Source organism: Artemia franciscana, chromosome 2 (assembly GCF_032884065.1).
Source record: "Artemia franciscana chromosome 2, ASM3288406v1, whole genome shotgun sequence".
In the NCBI taxonomy this organism is placed as follows: domain Eukaryota; kingdom Metazoa; phylum Arthropoda; class Branchiopoda; order Anostraca; family Artemiidae; genus Artemia; species Artemia franciscana.
In genome coordinates this window covers 25127446-25142174 of record NC_088864.1, presented here as the reverse complement: position 1 = coordinate 25142174, position 14729 = coordinate 25127446, and the positions used below count along the sequence as shown (strand labels likewise).

The following is a 14729-nucleotide window of genomic DNA, read 5'->3' as shown; positions in this document are numbered from 1 at the left end:
TTCATCCTGATCTCTCCACTTTAAACGTTTTCCAAGATACCCGGTCCCCCCCCCACTAATGACCCTGGATCTGGTCGGGATTTAAAATAAGAGATATAAGATTTAAGGTCCTTCTAAATAAAATTTCATTAAGATACGGTCACTCTTTCGTAAATCAAAAATACTTAATTTTTTCTAATTTTTCAGAATTAACCCTCCCCCAACTCCCCCAAAAAAAGCAGATCCGTTCCAGTTATGTCAATCCCGTATCTAGGACTTGTGCTTATTTTTCCCACCAAGTTTCATCCCGATCCCTCCACTCTGAGCGTTTTCCAAGATTTTAGGTTCCACCCCCAACTTCCCCTTCACTGGATCCGGTCGGAATTTAAGATAAGAGCTCTGAGACACGATATCCTTCTAAACGTCAAATTCATTAAGATCCAATCACTCCTTCATAAGTTAAAAATACCCCATTCTTTTTAATTTTTCAGAATTAACCCTCCTCCCCCAACTCCCCCAAAGAGAGCGGATCTGTTTCGGTTATTTCAATCACGTGTCTAGGACTTACGATTATTTTTACCATCAAATTTCATCCCGATCCTTCCACTCTAAGCGTTTTCCAAGATTTTAGGTCCCCCCGAACTCCCCCCAATGTCGGCGGATCCGTTGGGGATTTAAAATAAGAGCTCTGAGACACGAAATCCTTCCAAAAATCAAATTTCATTAACATCCGATCACTCCTTCATAAGTTAAAAATCCCTAATTTTTTCTAATTTTTCAGAATTAACCCTAGCCTCCCCCCTCAACTCCCCCGAAGAGAGCAGATCTGTTCTGATTATGTTAATCACATATCTAAGACTTGTGCTTTTTTTCCACCAAGTTTCATCCCTTTCCCTCCACTCTAATCGTTTTCCAAGATTTTAGGTTCCCCCCTTCCCAACCCGCCTATGTCACCAGATCTGGTCGGGATTTAAAAAAAAAAAAAAGCTTTGAGACACGATATCCTTCCGAACTTCAAATTTCATTAAGATCCGATCACTCCTTCGTAAGTTAAAAATACCTCATTTTTTCTAATTTTCGGAATCAACCCAAGAAAACAGAGCAGATAAGGTTATTATTAGTTAAACAGACAAAATTAATATGCAAATTTTCTTTTAATTATTCATGTTCAGTGAGCCAAATTCAGAACCTGAATTAATTCAAAAACGTTCAGAAATTAAATAATAAAAACAGGTTTTCTTAACTGAAAGTAGGGAGCGACATTAAAACTTAAAACGAAGAGGAATTATTCCGTATATGAAAGGGGCTGTCCCCTCCTCAACGCCCCACTCTTTAGGCTACAGTTTTTTATTGTTTTATAAAGTAGAGTTGTGAGAAAGAGTCAAACTTTAGTGCAAAAATCGGGGCGTTGAGGAGGGGACAGCCCCTTTTATATACGGAATAATTTTTGATCGTTCTAAGTTTTAATGTCCTTTCTTACTTTCAGTTAAAAAAGCTTGTTCCTTTTTATTTAATCTTTTACAAATCTTTTCTTTCATGTATTTCAGTCATTTGAGAATCGCTGTACTTGTGACTCTCATTTTCATAAAAATAGTCTCGACCTCTTGGGCCGTTTTATTGCTATGCCATATAAAATTAGTTTCACAAATATCGCTAATTTAAGTTACGTGGGAAAATCTTTCCATGGAGAAATTTCTCGTGGGGGAAGGGATTTTCCGTCAAGGGAAAGCTAGATTTTCCAACATTATTTAAAAAACGATCAGCAATTAAATAAAAAACGAGTTATTTCAACTGAAAGTAAGAAGCAACATTAAAACTTAAAACGAATAGAAAATATTACGCATATGAGACGGGTGTCCTCTCCTCAGTAGCTCGCTCTTACGCTAAAGTTACGCTCAGTAGCTCGCTTTTAGTTGATAACTAAAAAAAAAACACAACAGCAGATAAAGGAGTAAGCTTCAAAATCTAAAAAATAAGGAATACAAGGAAAACTTGAAATAAACAAATGAAAACAAGAGAACTAAATAAACGAAACTAAAAGAAAAAGGGCTACCCTCTTACATCAAAAGCAAGTATATTTTTGTTTTTTTTTTATTTAAAAAAATTCATTTGTCATTAATTAACAATAATTATTGTTAAACTGAAGGCTAAATCCACTCTTTCAAATTTTCACCTTTTGGTTTATTTTAAGGAAAATGGCCTGAAATGAAATATAACGAAAATGTTAGGCCAAAAATGTTGGTACACAATTTAGGACACTATAAATAAAAAATAAATTTACATTGTAGCAAAATTCGCGACGTAAAACATTATCTACGTCACAAATTACAGTATCTTTTTAAAAATATTTCGCAAAGAGGGGAAGCTAGAAGAAAAATTTCCCCCCTCGTCCTCACTCTATTTCCATTTCAACAAAATTCCCAAAGAGCTTGAAAATTTTTGCACAATTATTATATATATATATATATATATATATATATATATATATATATATATATATATATATATATATATATATATATATATATATATATATATAGGTACCCTCAAAACTATTGAATTTTACATATTAGGAATAAGCAAAAAAAAAACTCAAATTCATTGAATGCAACCTATATATTATTATCAACGGTCGTATTTTTAGTTTCAGTTAACATGAACATGGATCACTCTTTACTTATAGTTCGGTACTAAAAACTTTTTGAAAGAAGATGTCAAATTGTTGATACGGTCGAAAGAATTAGTTCTGGTTATTGTCTCCAAAGCGGTTATTTGAACGATATTTTTTTTTAATGGTTGTCAAACAATTCGTGACAACAAAAGAAGATGTCAAATTGTTGATACGGTCGAAAGAATTAGTTCTGGTTATTGTCTCCAAAGCGGTTATTTGAACGATATTTTTTTTTAATGGTTGTCAAACAATTCGTGACAACAAATTATAAGTAAAGAGCGGTATAATTGAAGCTAGCCAGACCTTAGAAAAAAAGTCTTCATAAAAATAAATACATCACAAAAATTCAACATCTTGTCACTCTTTACTTATAGTTAAGTATTAAAAACTTTTTGAAACAAGGCGTTACCATATTTTTGGTTTGATCGAAATGGTTTTTGACAATTGATGGTGAATATAGTTCCCAAATTTGATTATTTGAAATATACTTTATTTTTTAATTGGTTGCCGAGTAATTAGTAATAATGAAACGAAAGTAAAGAGCGATGCAATCAAAATTAGCCAAGCCTTAAAAAACAGTTTTGTAGCAATAAATCCATGACAAGAATTCAGCATTCATGATGATTCCGAATTTATTAATAAAGATAAATTAAAAATTTATCGCTACAAATGTATTAGCTTGCATATTTATAAAAAAGGGGGAAAACGCTAGCATCTCCAAAGTCTTTATTATTAGAAAGATATTTTGAAAGAATTTCTCCTGCTGTATTCTTGATCGTCATTTGTCCTTTGAATCAATATCTACCATTTGCGAGATTGATTAAAAGAAAAGAAAAGCAAAAAAGAAATACAGAAGTGAAACTTTCATACCAAGAAAACTGGAGAGGAAACTTAAGGCCGAAAGTAGAGTGCCGGTTCCTATTTTCTCGTGGGAAATATTATTTCTAATCTTATTAAGGTTAAGCTCAAAACTAATACCATGTGTTAAGACGTCAGGGCAAAAGCTGGCACTGAAGATTTTCTACATAATCTACATAATCTTAACGAACTGGGGCAAAAATTCAACCTTCAGTGTAAAGAAAGAGGTATTAAGAAGGGAGCAACCCCTCTTAATCCGTAATAAAATCTGTTCGTTTCAAGTTGCTCATTACTTTCAGTATCAAAAACTTCTAATCAATGATTTCTTACATAATTTCTAATCAATGATTTTTAAACAATGCCGGGAAATCCAGCTCCCTCTCCACAAAAGATCCTCTAAACAGTCTGATCTCGGTGAAAATTTACCCCGGACAATTACTATTAGCATCTCATCACGTTAAATTGATGTGGCAGAGAGAAAGTAAGACAAATAAAAAGAATTTCGTATAGGATTTCTAGCTAATGTCCCTAGTATATAATTTCTCAGAAAAGTTCATACCTCGAAAAATTCTCTCCCCATAAAAAATTCCCCATTAGAAAATTCACCCTCCCCCGCCCAAAAAATGTATTCATATTTCCCAATAACAAGTTTTGCACGTAAACAATTGGCAACTGTCATAACTTAAAGACTTTTCCCCAGGGGCTCTGGGGAGTCAGGTTATCTCCATAAAATTATCATTGGACCTTTTTACACTACTGAACAATATGCCTTTCTCAAAATTCTAATCAAACTACCTTGGGGGAGAATAAGTGTAGGAGGACTGCCCTCCAGTCTTTATAGTCACTTCAAAAGGACATTGAAGATGTTAATCTAGGTTCGAAAGAACCCTCTCTCGATATTCTTGTACCATTAGTTGGATACGATAACCTTAGGGAAAACAAACAAACAAATAAACATGCATCCGTGATCTTCCTTTTGGCAGAAAATGCAGGATCCCACATTTTTAAAGAAGGTAGCTTGAAACCTCTACAGTAGGGTTCTCTGATACGCTAAATTTGATGGTGTAAGTTATTGAAGATTCCTTTTCCTTTATGGGAGGTTTCCCTCCTTTTTCAAAAATCAGGAAAACTTTCTCAGGCTCTTAGCTCTTTGATGATTAAAATTAAATATGATGAATCTTATATATTTGGTATCAACATAATAAGCCGATTCTTTTGATACATCTATTTATATCAAAATTTCGAAAGTTCCGATTACTATTTACAGTTTGTTACCACGAACTGTTTGAGAAAAAAATTTAAAATATTAAAGTTAAAAAGTTAAATTTTTAAAATGTATTTTTTCAGCAAAGTACAATTATGCTTTGGTCTTGAGAAAGTTTCTATTTTATACCCTATTCCAGTTTTAATATATCTCGCCTATTTTAACAACCTGGATATACATCAACTATTTTGTTTTAGTTTAATACTAGCAGTAATAATTCCAGTTGTGTTATTGTTAGCAGTAGTAGGCATAAAATACCTTTTGTTCTGCCGCATCTGAGGCAAAAGGTAAAGCCCGTACCACTTCACAGCGATCTCTGAAGAGCCTTCTCAAGGCATCGGCTAAGCGTCACTTTGCACCATCCATGCGTCTTAATTCTGGACAAAGGTTTTTAAGTTTCCTTTAATTGAAAGTTGAAACGATTTTGTTGAAATAGTAAAATAACTTACGGTAGTAAATCAATAAACACTATTAATAATACAATGCCTAACAATTTAACTGCCATTATATGTAGGCATTGAAATTCATAATAAATTCAGCAATGTGCTTTAAACTTCAATTATAATGTTATCTCAGCCACCACGAAACCTTGAGAAATATCCTCTCTTAGGAATTCGAAACGGAAAGCCGAGAAGGCTTGCTAGTAGGCATGCAAGCAGAGGAAAACTTTTCCTCGCTTCAGATAGATGGTAAGTATCATCGAATAGCCTTCAAAGGAACAAAATGTACTGAGCTTTTTCGTTCGTTAGATTCTGATTCCGTTTTATATTAGAAGAAGAATAATTTCAAGTGTTCAATGGAATATTGATTTTAAGAAGCAGTAAGTTATTTCAAAAAAATAAAGAGCGAAATTAAAAACTCTGAACAAATAAATTATCTTATATATATGGGGGCTGCCAACTCCTCACCGCCTGGCCTTTATACTGAAATTGAAATCTTGTGTAATTGAAAGTATTTTAGAGTGAAAGATGTGGCACTTGGCACAAAATAAAACAAATAAAATAGAGGGTTAAAACAGAGAAAGCAACAACGAGGGCAATTTCTTACACGTCGTGTATCCAGTACGGTCTTAGAATACAAATACAGCCAGCTGGTAAATGAATGTGCTTTAGGGACCGACTCCTTTTGAAAACTTTTGAATTGAAAGTTTCACTATTGAAAATAAGAGTAAATAAATATATGCTTCTACTTTTGAGGCTTCACAAAGAAAAAACAACTTTAAATTGTTACCCCATTGCTGTCGTATTAAAGGATTTGTTCTTGAAATGTTGGAGAAAAAAATTGACTTTAATGTAAAGAATGGGGAGCTGGAGGAGTGTCATCCACTCTCATATACACGGTAGTTTCTTTATTAGATTTTCATCTTTTACTATAATATTATGGGTGTCAGGGAGCTTGCTTTCAGAATCTCTATTATTGTATATTTCAATCTGTCACATTTAAATAACTAGTTTGACTTTCAAGTGACCTGGGAATCCATTCATGCTGATAAATCCTGAATCTTACCTTTATTCTTAATTAATTTTGCGTATTTGGAATCTGATTGTTCCTGAAATTCCGTCAATTAGAGTTTCTGTTACTATTAGCACGCGAAGCTCTGTGCTTAAATTCTTTATCACGGAATGTTTGATTTTATATCTAAGGCTAGTTTTACGACCATCGAAGTTAAAAATTCAAAGTGCTGCTACTATTTCTATTAGTAGCTCACCGCACTTTCAAGCCACTTGAGGAAAACATAGCAACATGCGATTCTCCTTCATCCCAATCAAAGCCTCTCAAATCAAATGAAATTAAAAGCCTGTCTATTTGTGTCCTCCTAGGGAGTTCCCATTTCCCTTAAGTCTTTGCTTACAGAATCTACTCAGCCCACCTGAGGACAACCGCATGTTCGTTTAACCGTAGGAAGTCGGCCGAAAAGGAACGCTTTGGCAATCTGCCATCCCTTATCCATAAAACTTGCCCTAGCCATCTCAACCTATCTCTAATTATTAGCCTAGAAAACGGGATGGAACTACATTTTTTGTACAGCCTACTGTTTGAAATAGTGTCAGTCCGTCGGATACCCAAAACAATCTGTTGGCAATTTCACTGGAAAACCTCTAGGAAATCTTCTTCCGTTTTTTAAGCACCCATGCTTCAGAACCATTCATTTATTGATGGTAATTTGGGATAGTTTTACACTTGGAAGATTATTTGAATTTATTTCTACTCATTTTTGGCTTCATAGAGCTTTTTACATTTCTTTGAAAAAACTTGTTTTGTGGAAGAAGGTTTTCATTAAACTCTGCTCGTTTTTATAGGCATTAAATAAAAAAAATAAAAAAACATTTTGAACTGAAAGTAATGAGCAGCATTAAAACTTAAAACGAACATAAATTATTTCGTATATGATGGGGTTGCCCTCTCCTCAGCTCCTCACTCTTTACGCTAAAGTTTGACTTTTTGTTCAAATTATTTAAGAATGACTCCTGATACACAAAAGCCGTTTAATTATAAAAATAAGCTTTATACAAATTCAAAAACGCTTTATTGTAAAGAGCGAAGTACTGAGGAGGGGCAACCACCTCATATATGTAATAGTTTCTGTTCTTTTCAAGTCTTACTTTCAGTTGAAAAACTTGTATTCACTTTTTTGATAGCTTTTCAATTAATGCGGGGAAATTCAGGTCCCCTCCCACGGAAAATTTCCATCCCTCATAAAAACTTCTCCGCGGAAAGATCCTCCCACTTAATCACCTCAACCAGAAAACCCACCTCGAAAATATTTTTATACTTCACAATAGCCAATACTATATGTAAGCAATGGGCAAAGTTCATAGCTTGCAACCCTTCCCTGGGGGCGGTGGGGGGGGGGGTTCATGTCATCCCCAAAGTTATAAAAATTTTGACCATGCTGAAGAAAATGGCTATCTCAAAATTTTGAATCGACAATTTTGGGTAAAAACGGGAGGTGGGAGGAGTCAAACTGCCATCCGATATTTTTTGTCACTAAAAAAGGGTAATAGAACTTTCTATTACCGATCAAACGAGCCCTCTCTCGATACTCTAGATCAAGACGCTCGAACCACGTAACCACAAACACTTTGATAGTCTTTTTCATTTAAGTTTTTTATATGTATTTCCGTTTTTCTAAGAATCGATAGTTTGGCTTGCTATTTGTATGTTCTAGAAAAATTTTCAACAATATTTAATCTGGAAATAAATAGTGTTGTTAAATTTAATTTTACACCTTCTCAATTTGGCCTCAAAAATTAAACCTTCCCAAAACATTTTATCTATGTTCTTTGAAGACCTGGATACTCAGTATAGACTCAGTATATTGTTTATAATCCCAATTAAAGCACCGATTGGGTAGTTTTCCCCTGAAGACAAAATTGTAGTTTTAATTGACTCGCAAGGATACAAAGTTGCCTTGATAAATGTCTTCCAGAAGCATAAATATATCTGGAATAGCTACAGTCTTGAAACAAATGTGTAAACTCTTAGGAACTGACTAGGAAAAAATTCTTGAAGGGGATTTTACTAGGATCTTGAAACTAAGTTCCAAATTGAATTTCAAATGAAGTGAATGAAATTACTAACTTCCAAGGATTACATTCCAGTTCAACTACAATCCTGTCGATTAAAATACTAAGTTAAAAAGAGTAGCTGTTAAAATGTATTAGGAATAGAACCACCATTTTGAAAAATTACTATCAAGCTTTCTTGTAGTTTATAATTTTGACTGCTTTTTCAGTCAAAAGGCGAAACAGCTTTTTTATTCCATATATCTGCTAACAGTTCCACTTAAAACGAGGGTGGCAAGACACCTATCCAGTGTATAGTGTAATTAATCCCATAATCTCTAATCCCTAATCCTAAATTTAATAATCCCTAAAGCAAACTCCTCCAAAACAAATATTGTGTCTCTTCTTAATTTTCTTCATTATCACAAAAATCCACTTTTTTGGCTATCTCCCTTCAATCTTTTGACGATAAAAATTTTTTCGTCCATAAGTCAGGCTTTTTATTTTTCTGCAGCATAATAATGGCCTATAAATTTGAGCATAATAATTATGCAAGAAAGCCTTTAAGCATGATGGCATCTCTCAATAGAAAATTAAACACAAAGATTTACTGTGGCATTCATATTGCTGGTGACATTCTAAGAATGCCAAGATTTTTGTTCAAATTTTAATTACCCTGTTTATACAAAGTATCTTACTTCGGGTCTAGGGGTTTACCACCCCCACTCTTTCGGAAAATTTACCCCCACGGAAAATGTCCCCCACTAGAAAACTCACCCCGGAAAATACCGCCCAGTGGAAAATACCCTTGAAAAATACCAACCGGAAAATACCCCCACTACTCGTGGAAAATACCCCCAAAAGTACTCTCCGGAAAAATGCTCCCCATAGAAGATCCCCTCGCCCTGTAAAATCACCCCGCTGAAAATTGAGCAGCCAAAAGAGAAAGTATAAAATAGGTACCTCCAAATACCAATCATATGCCTTAATGGGTAACAAAAGGACCAGATATGAAAAATATTTTTAGGACAGGGGCTGGCTGGTCTCCAATCACCTTCGACTTATATAAAAAGGACTAGAACTCTCAATTTCGAATCAAGTGAGTATCCTCCGATTTTTCTACGACTATAAGGTGGAGGTGGGGATGAGGAACGGGCATTCACCCTTCTATACGGAATAAACTCTGCTCATTTTTGGGTTTAATGTTACTCTTTACTTTCATAGTAACAGCGTAGAACAGAAATGTTCCCAGAAGTCATGAGGGATGAAATATCCATTTCTACCTTCTGTCGCTCTGCCCCTTCCTTAGAACTAATTTTGTATTTACCTGCATGCTCAGTGAGGGGTGGAAATGTTTATCTCCCAGAAAAAATACCCCCCACCCCTCAAAAAAAGCTCTGGATCCGGCCCTCGTGATTATAATTCGATTTTTACCTCCACCTCCCCTCTTTTCTCTATTAGAGCTAATTCTGTATTTACCTGAAGGCTCAGTAAGTTTTGTAATTTGTCCAGTGGATACAGATAGTATTCGTTGCTGGGAAACATACAGACATTTTTTGAGAGTTTCAGTCTTTTTTTAAAAGTCGAAAGTGATTGGAGACCAACCAGACCCTGTCCTAAAACTGTTTTGGATATCTAAGTATCTATTTCTTATTTTCTCTTTGGCTGCTATATTTTGCGCGTCAGGGGTGTTTTCCACGGGGGGGTGGAAGGAATTATCAGGGGTATTTCCCACGGGGAGGTATTTTCCGAGGGTTATTTTCTCGGGATGTGTTTTCATGCGGGGAGGGGTATTTTCTGGGGTATTTCCCACACGGAATATTTTCAGAGGGTTGCTTTCAGTGAGGGGTGGATATTTTCTGGGGGGAGTAAATACTGGCTCTCATTTTGAATAAACTAAAACTATTTTTTCAAAGAACTGAGAGTATCGTAAGTAAAAAAAAAACATATATGAAAGCTATATTATAAAAAAATAGTTCCCTAAAATTAAGGTAAAGAGCGATATTAAAACTTAAAATGAATTAAATTATTCCCTGTATGAAGTCGTCCTCTCCTCAACCCTTGCTCTTTACGCTAAGGTTTCACTTTTGGTCCTAATCCTTAAGAACGACTGCAAACACAAGGATCGTTGAATCAAACAGTTCGTGGTAACGAACTGTAGTAAGGAGCGACCCGGCTCAATAGTAACCAAAACTCTAAAAAATGGACCAATAAGGTCCATACTGTTTAGGTTATTACTGTTTTAAAAAGAAGAATTGAGAGACAGAGTCAAACTTTAGCGTAAAGAGCGGGGCGTTGATGAGGAAGCAGCCTCTTTCATATACGAAGTAATTTCTGTTCGTTTTAAGTTTTAAGGTCGCTCCTTACTTTCAGTTAAAAAAACTTTTTTTTTTTTTTTATTTAATTTCAGAACGTTTTTGGATCAATGCATGTTTTGATTTTGGCTCTCCGCAGAGGAATAATTAAAACGAAATTTGTATTTTTTTTTGGAATAAGAAACAATATTAGTTTTAGCCTTAGCGGTAGGGAAGGGGGTAGCCTCCCTCAGATAAAAATAATTTCTGCTTGTTTAAACTTTTAAGGTTGCTCTTTACTTGCATTTGAGAAAAGAAATTATATTTAACTTCAGCTCGTTTCTTGTAGTTGAGCATAGAGCTTGCATTACTTCCTCGCGTTATGAGTTTTTTTTAAACTACAGTGCTAACCAGTTCGGATTCAGGCCCGGTTCAAGTTTTCAATCTGCTCATTGTCTTTCAGCTCAACATTTTCAGGGAGGTACTCGAAGTCATTATAGTCTTTAATTTGGCACCCTTGATTTAATTGAAGCATCCGCTAGTATTTGCAATACTCAAGGTTAAGTTTTATTATACTCAAGCGTCGTTGTTGTATGGTCTTTTCAAGTTGGTGTAAATGTTTCTGTGATTCTTGTTCAAAAGTTATGGCTTTCGAACTCATATCTAGGGTAAAATTAAGGAAGTGGGGATTTGTTTTCACATATACCACTTAAATATAGGGTTAGACAAAGAGAGGGAAGGGGTCTCTCTTCTCTTATCTTTAATGTTTTCATTAAAAGTGTTTTGTCTGGCGTACATAGTCCTTGCCTCTCCTGATTCATTATACATAGCATGATTCATTAGACATAGCTTATCCTGACGAACAGCTTTTCATCAGTCAAACTAAGGCTGGTTTTGCGCGTTTTGTCTGATCTGTAGCCACTGTATTTGCAAGCACTGGATTATTGCTAAATGTTAGTAAATGTAAATATCTTTTTAATTTAACTAGTTCGTCTCATTTTTTGGATTGCAGTTCATTTCGCATACCATAAGTCACTTCTTTGGGATGGCCCGTGGTTTCTGTTTTTAAATCCAAGCTCTTTTTGTTTTCAAACACTCCTTGATATTAAGAATAAACCTAAAGTGTGAAATTCAGAAAATTATTAAAATCGAGGAAACTTCTAGAGTTTTAATATGCTGGGTTTGGACGGATTATTATTGCTATTTTAAACCTTTACTCTAATTACAATTATATTTTTTGAACCGAAGGATAACTATTTGGTATCTATCTGGGATAGAGCAGGAGTGTGCGTCACTGCGTTGGCCTCAAGTCACTTGGTGCTGTAGTGAGTTGTTTTTAGAAGCAGTAGTAGCAGTATTTAGCCACATATATTATTCTCTCTTTAGAAACATTAATTTTAATTTAATTTGTGATGCTATAATCTGTCTGATCCTAATAACCGTCTTACCCATCTGTTTTCCTAATTCTTCGATATTTTCCAACGCTTTTTTTAAATTGCTTTTGTGTTTTTTATTTATCTTGTGTTTTGGATTAACTGTAATTTTTTCCTTTGTACTCCAACTTTTTCCCTTTTGTAAGTTGGTAAGAAATGAATTATTTTTATTAGTAGTAGTCGTGGTTGTTTAGTTTTATTAGTAGTAGTCTTGTTTAACGTATATTTTTACTTTAGGTACAGTCATAATGCTTTATAATTCAAATTCTTTTAGGTTTTTCACGTGGTCATACCTTCCAATATTAAATGCCTTCCTATTAATATGTCCTATTTGGCTCAGCTACGATTGGCAGTTAGGAACAGTTCCTTTGGTTGAGTCGTTCCTGGATATGCGATGCGGCATATCAATAACTATTTATGGGATAGTTGGAGCTTTGGCATGGAAATTGATACGTAAAGGAGAGGTAGGACCTTTTCTATGGATTTTTTACCACTTTTGTTGGCTATCCATCCTTAAAATTAAAGGTTGCAGCATATTGTCTTTTGCTTAGAATTATTTTTTGAACTGATTCATCGTTCTTTCTGTTACATGCCTCCTCGCCAGTTTGGCTTCCAGCCTAAGGTTGGCTGCTTCCATGCTCTAAAATGTCTGTGCAATTTGTTGATCGATGCAGATAATTCCGGTGGTACTCTAGCGCTTGGAACCTACGATGTTTGTAAAGCACTTGATTCGTTGTTGCATCCCCAAGCAATGAATGAGCTTTTGAACCGTGGTGTATCGCTAGACTTAGTTAGACCTCTTTTGTACATGTACCACCATATGAAAGCAAAAATACATATACCTGGAAGCAATTTTCTGACTGATGATTTACCAATTTATATCGGGGATAAGCAGGGTGCGGTTACTTCTCCCACGATTTATAATAATGCAACGCTTCTAGCTCAGTGCCAACTTTTTTCGTGCTGTATATATAAAGGTACTGATTTGTCGATATAATGCTATGCAGACGACGTTTTTAATAATAGTAGGACTACCAGTGGGCTAGAAAAATATTTTTTGGAGATATGTAAAAACTACAGTGAAATTGGACTTTCCCTAAATGCTGAAAAATGTGATGTTTTGATTTTTAATGAAATAGATGCGATTAGATCAGAAGATATATCTATAGATCTGAATAGTACAGAAGTAAAGCCTTGTGTTAAGTTGAATTATCTTGGCCTTCCTATTGGAAAAAATCTGAAGAAAACAAGGCTATTGATGCTTGAAAGTATGGAAACGAAAATCCGTCGTGCATATGGTACAATTGTTAGTTCTCAGTTTCATTTGAATAGAGCCCATCTTGCGAGGATTTACAGTAGTGTCATCCTGCCACCTGTATTTAGTACCATTTAACCCTATATTTAGTGAATCTGACCATCTTAGGATGAAGCGCATTTTCTTCAAAATTGCTAAGTTTCTGTTGCGAGTTCCTCCGTGGACCCGCAACTCCTATTTGATGAGAAAATATACCTTGTCTGATCCGTGTGCTAAGTTAGCTAAGCTGATTGTACGCATGTGCAATAAGCAAACCGGCCATGAATGGCAAAATGTTGTTATTTGACGTGGAATTATTTTTGTTTGTATTTTCGAATGTAATTACGATATGTTGTGTTTTCTTATTTTTTTCCTTTTTTTTTCAATGTACTTCATCACTTCATTATTATGTATGATGGGCTATAAATAAATACATACATACATACAATATAGACGATTTTGTCATTTTCATGGCAAATATATTTATTCTTGGTTTTGTCATTTAATTCCAAGCCTAAAGAAAAAAAAAACTTACAAGCAGCTATATTAGATCTTACACAGAAAAAGGGAGGAGGCGATTTTGACCAAGACCCACCAAAACACAAAACGTTCAGTATTTTTTAGTAGCTTTGTAGATTGATTTTAAATACAGACTCCCTCCCTAGTCCTGACTCAGTACAAAATAAAGCTAAATCAAACTTCGATAATTCAGTGATGTGGTACAAGGGAATACTAAGTTCTGACTTATTGCAAAACAGGCCAAGTCTAAGCTTTAGAATGAGGCGGTTAAGAAATGAGCTAAGCTTTTCTTTGGTGCAAAAATGAGCCATGTTCTCATTCAGTGGAACAATGAGCTAACTTCTGTGATTTGATGTAAAACAAGGTTAATTCTACACTCTATGCCAGCAGGTCCAGGTTTGGTGTAAAAACGAGTCAAGTCCAAGGTGCCCTTAGTCCCCCAGACTGCCAACTTTTGAGCTGAAATATTGGCAGGCAGAACCTTGTTAAAATTTGAAACAAGCAACAGCTTAGACCTTCACCAAGGACTAAGTTGGATATGGTCCTTCCAAAACCCCACTAGGTCTATATCTCATAACCAATTTGCAGCAGAAAAGTTGGCATCTGACGACTTGTATTTTTACCTAAATGCATGCAAGGATTCCCAAACTGTATGATTAAAAAGTCCAAAATTGCAGCGTATTCCTTCCAAAATTAGCATTCACCACCAAATTTCCATTAAAAAGAAATAAGCAGGTGTTTATCACTTAACTTTAATCAAAAGACTATTAGGTTTTTCAATCTGTAGAATTAGAAGTAAACTCATAGTCCGTTAAAGACCAGCTTAACAACTCAATTAATTAGCCAAGCTTTGACAGCCCTCTCAGTAGCTTAAACCTTAGGCAGCATGTATCTAGGTCTAGGGGATCAGG

The 14729-nt window shown here is 34.9% G+C and overlaps 1 protein-coding gene across 4 annotated transcripts in view; it reads left to right on the top strand.

Moving 5' to 3' along the window:
- LOC136039230 (protein O-mannosyl-transferase TMTC1-like) overlaps window positions 1-14729 on the top strand; it is a 327626-nt gene that overhangs the window by 174228 nt on the left and 138669 nt on the right. For all 4 annotated transcript variants that reach the window (XM_065722793.1, XM_065722801.1, XM_065722775.1 and 1 more), the window contains one exon: window positions 12280-12469. In XM_065722793.1, the coding sequence (XP_065578865.1) occupies window positions 12280-12469 (190 nt within the window). The remainder of the gene's footprint in view (window positions 1-12279; window positions 12470-14729) is intronic.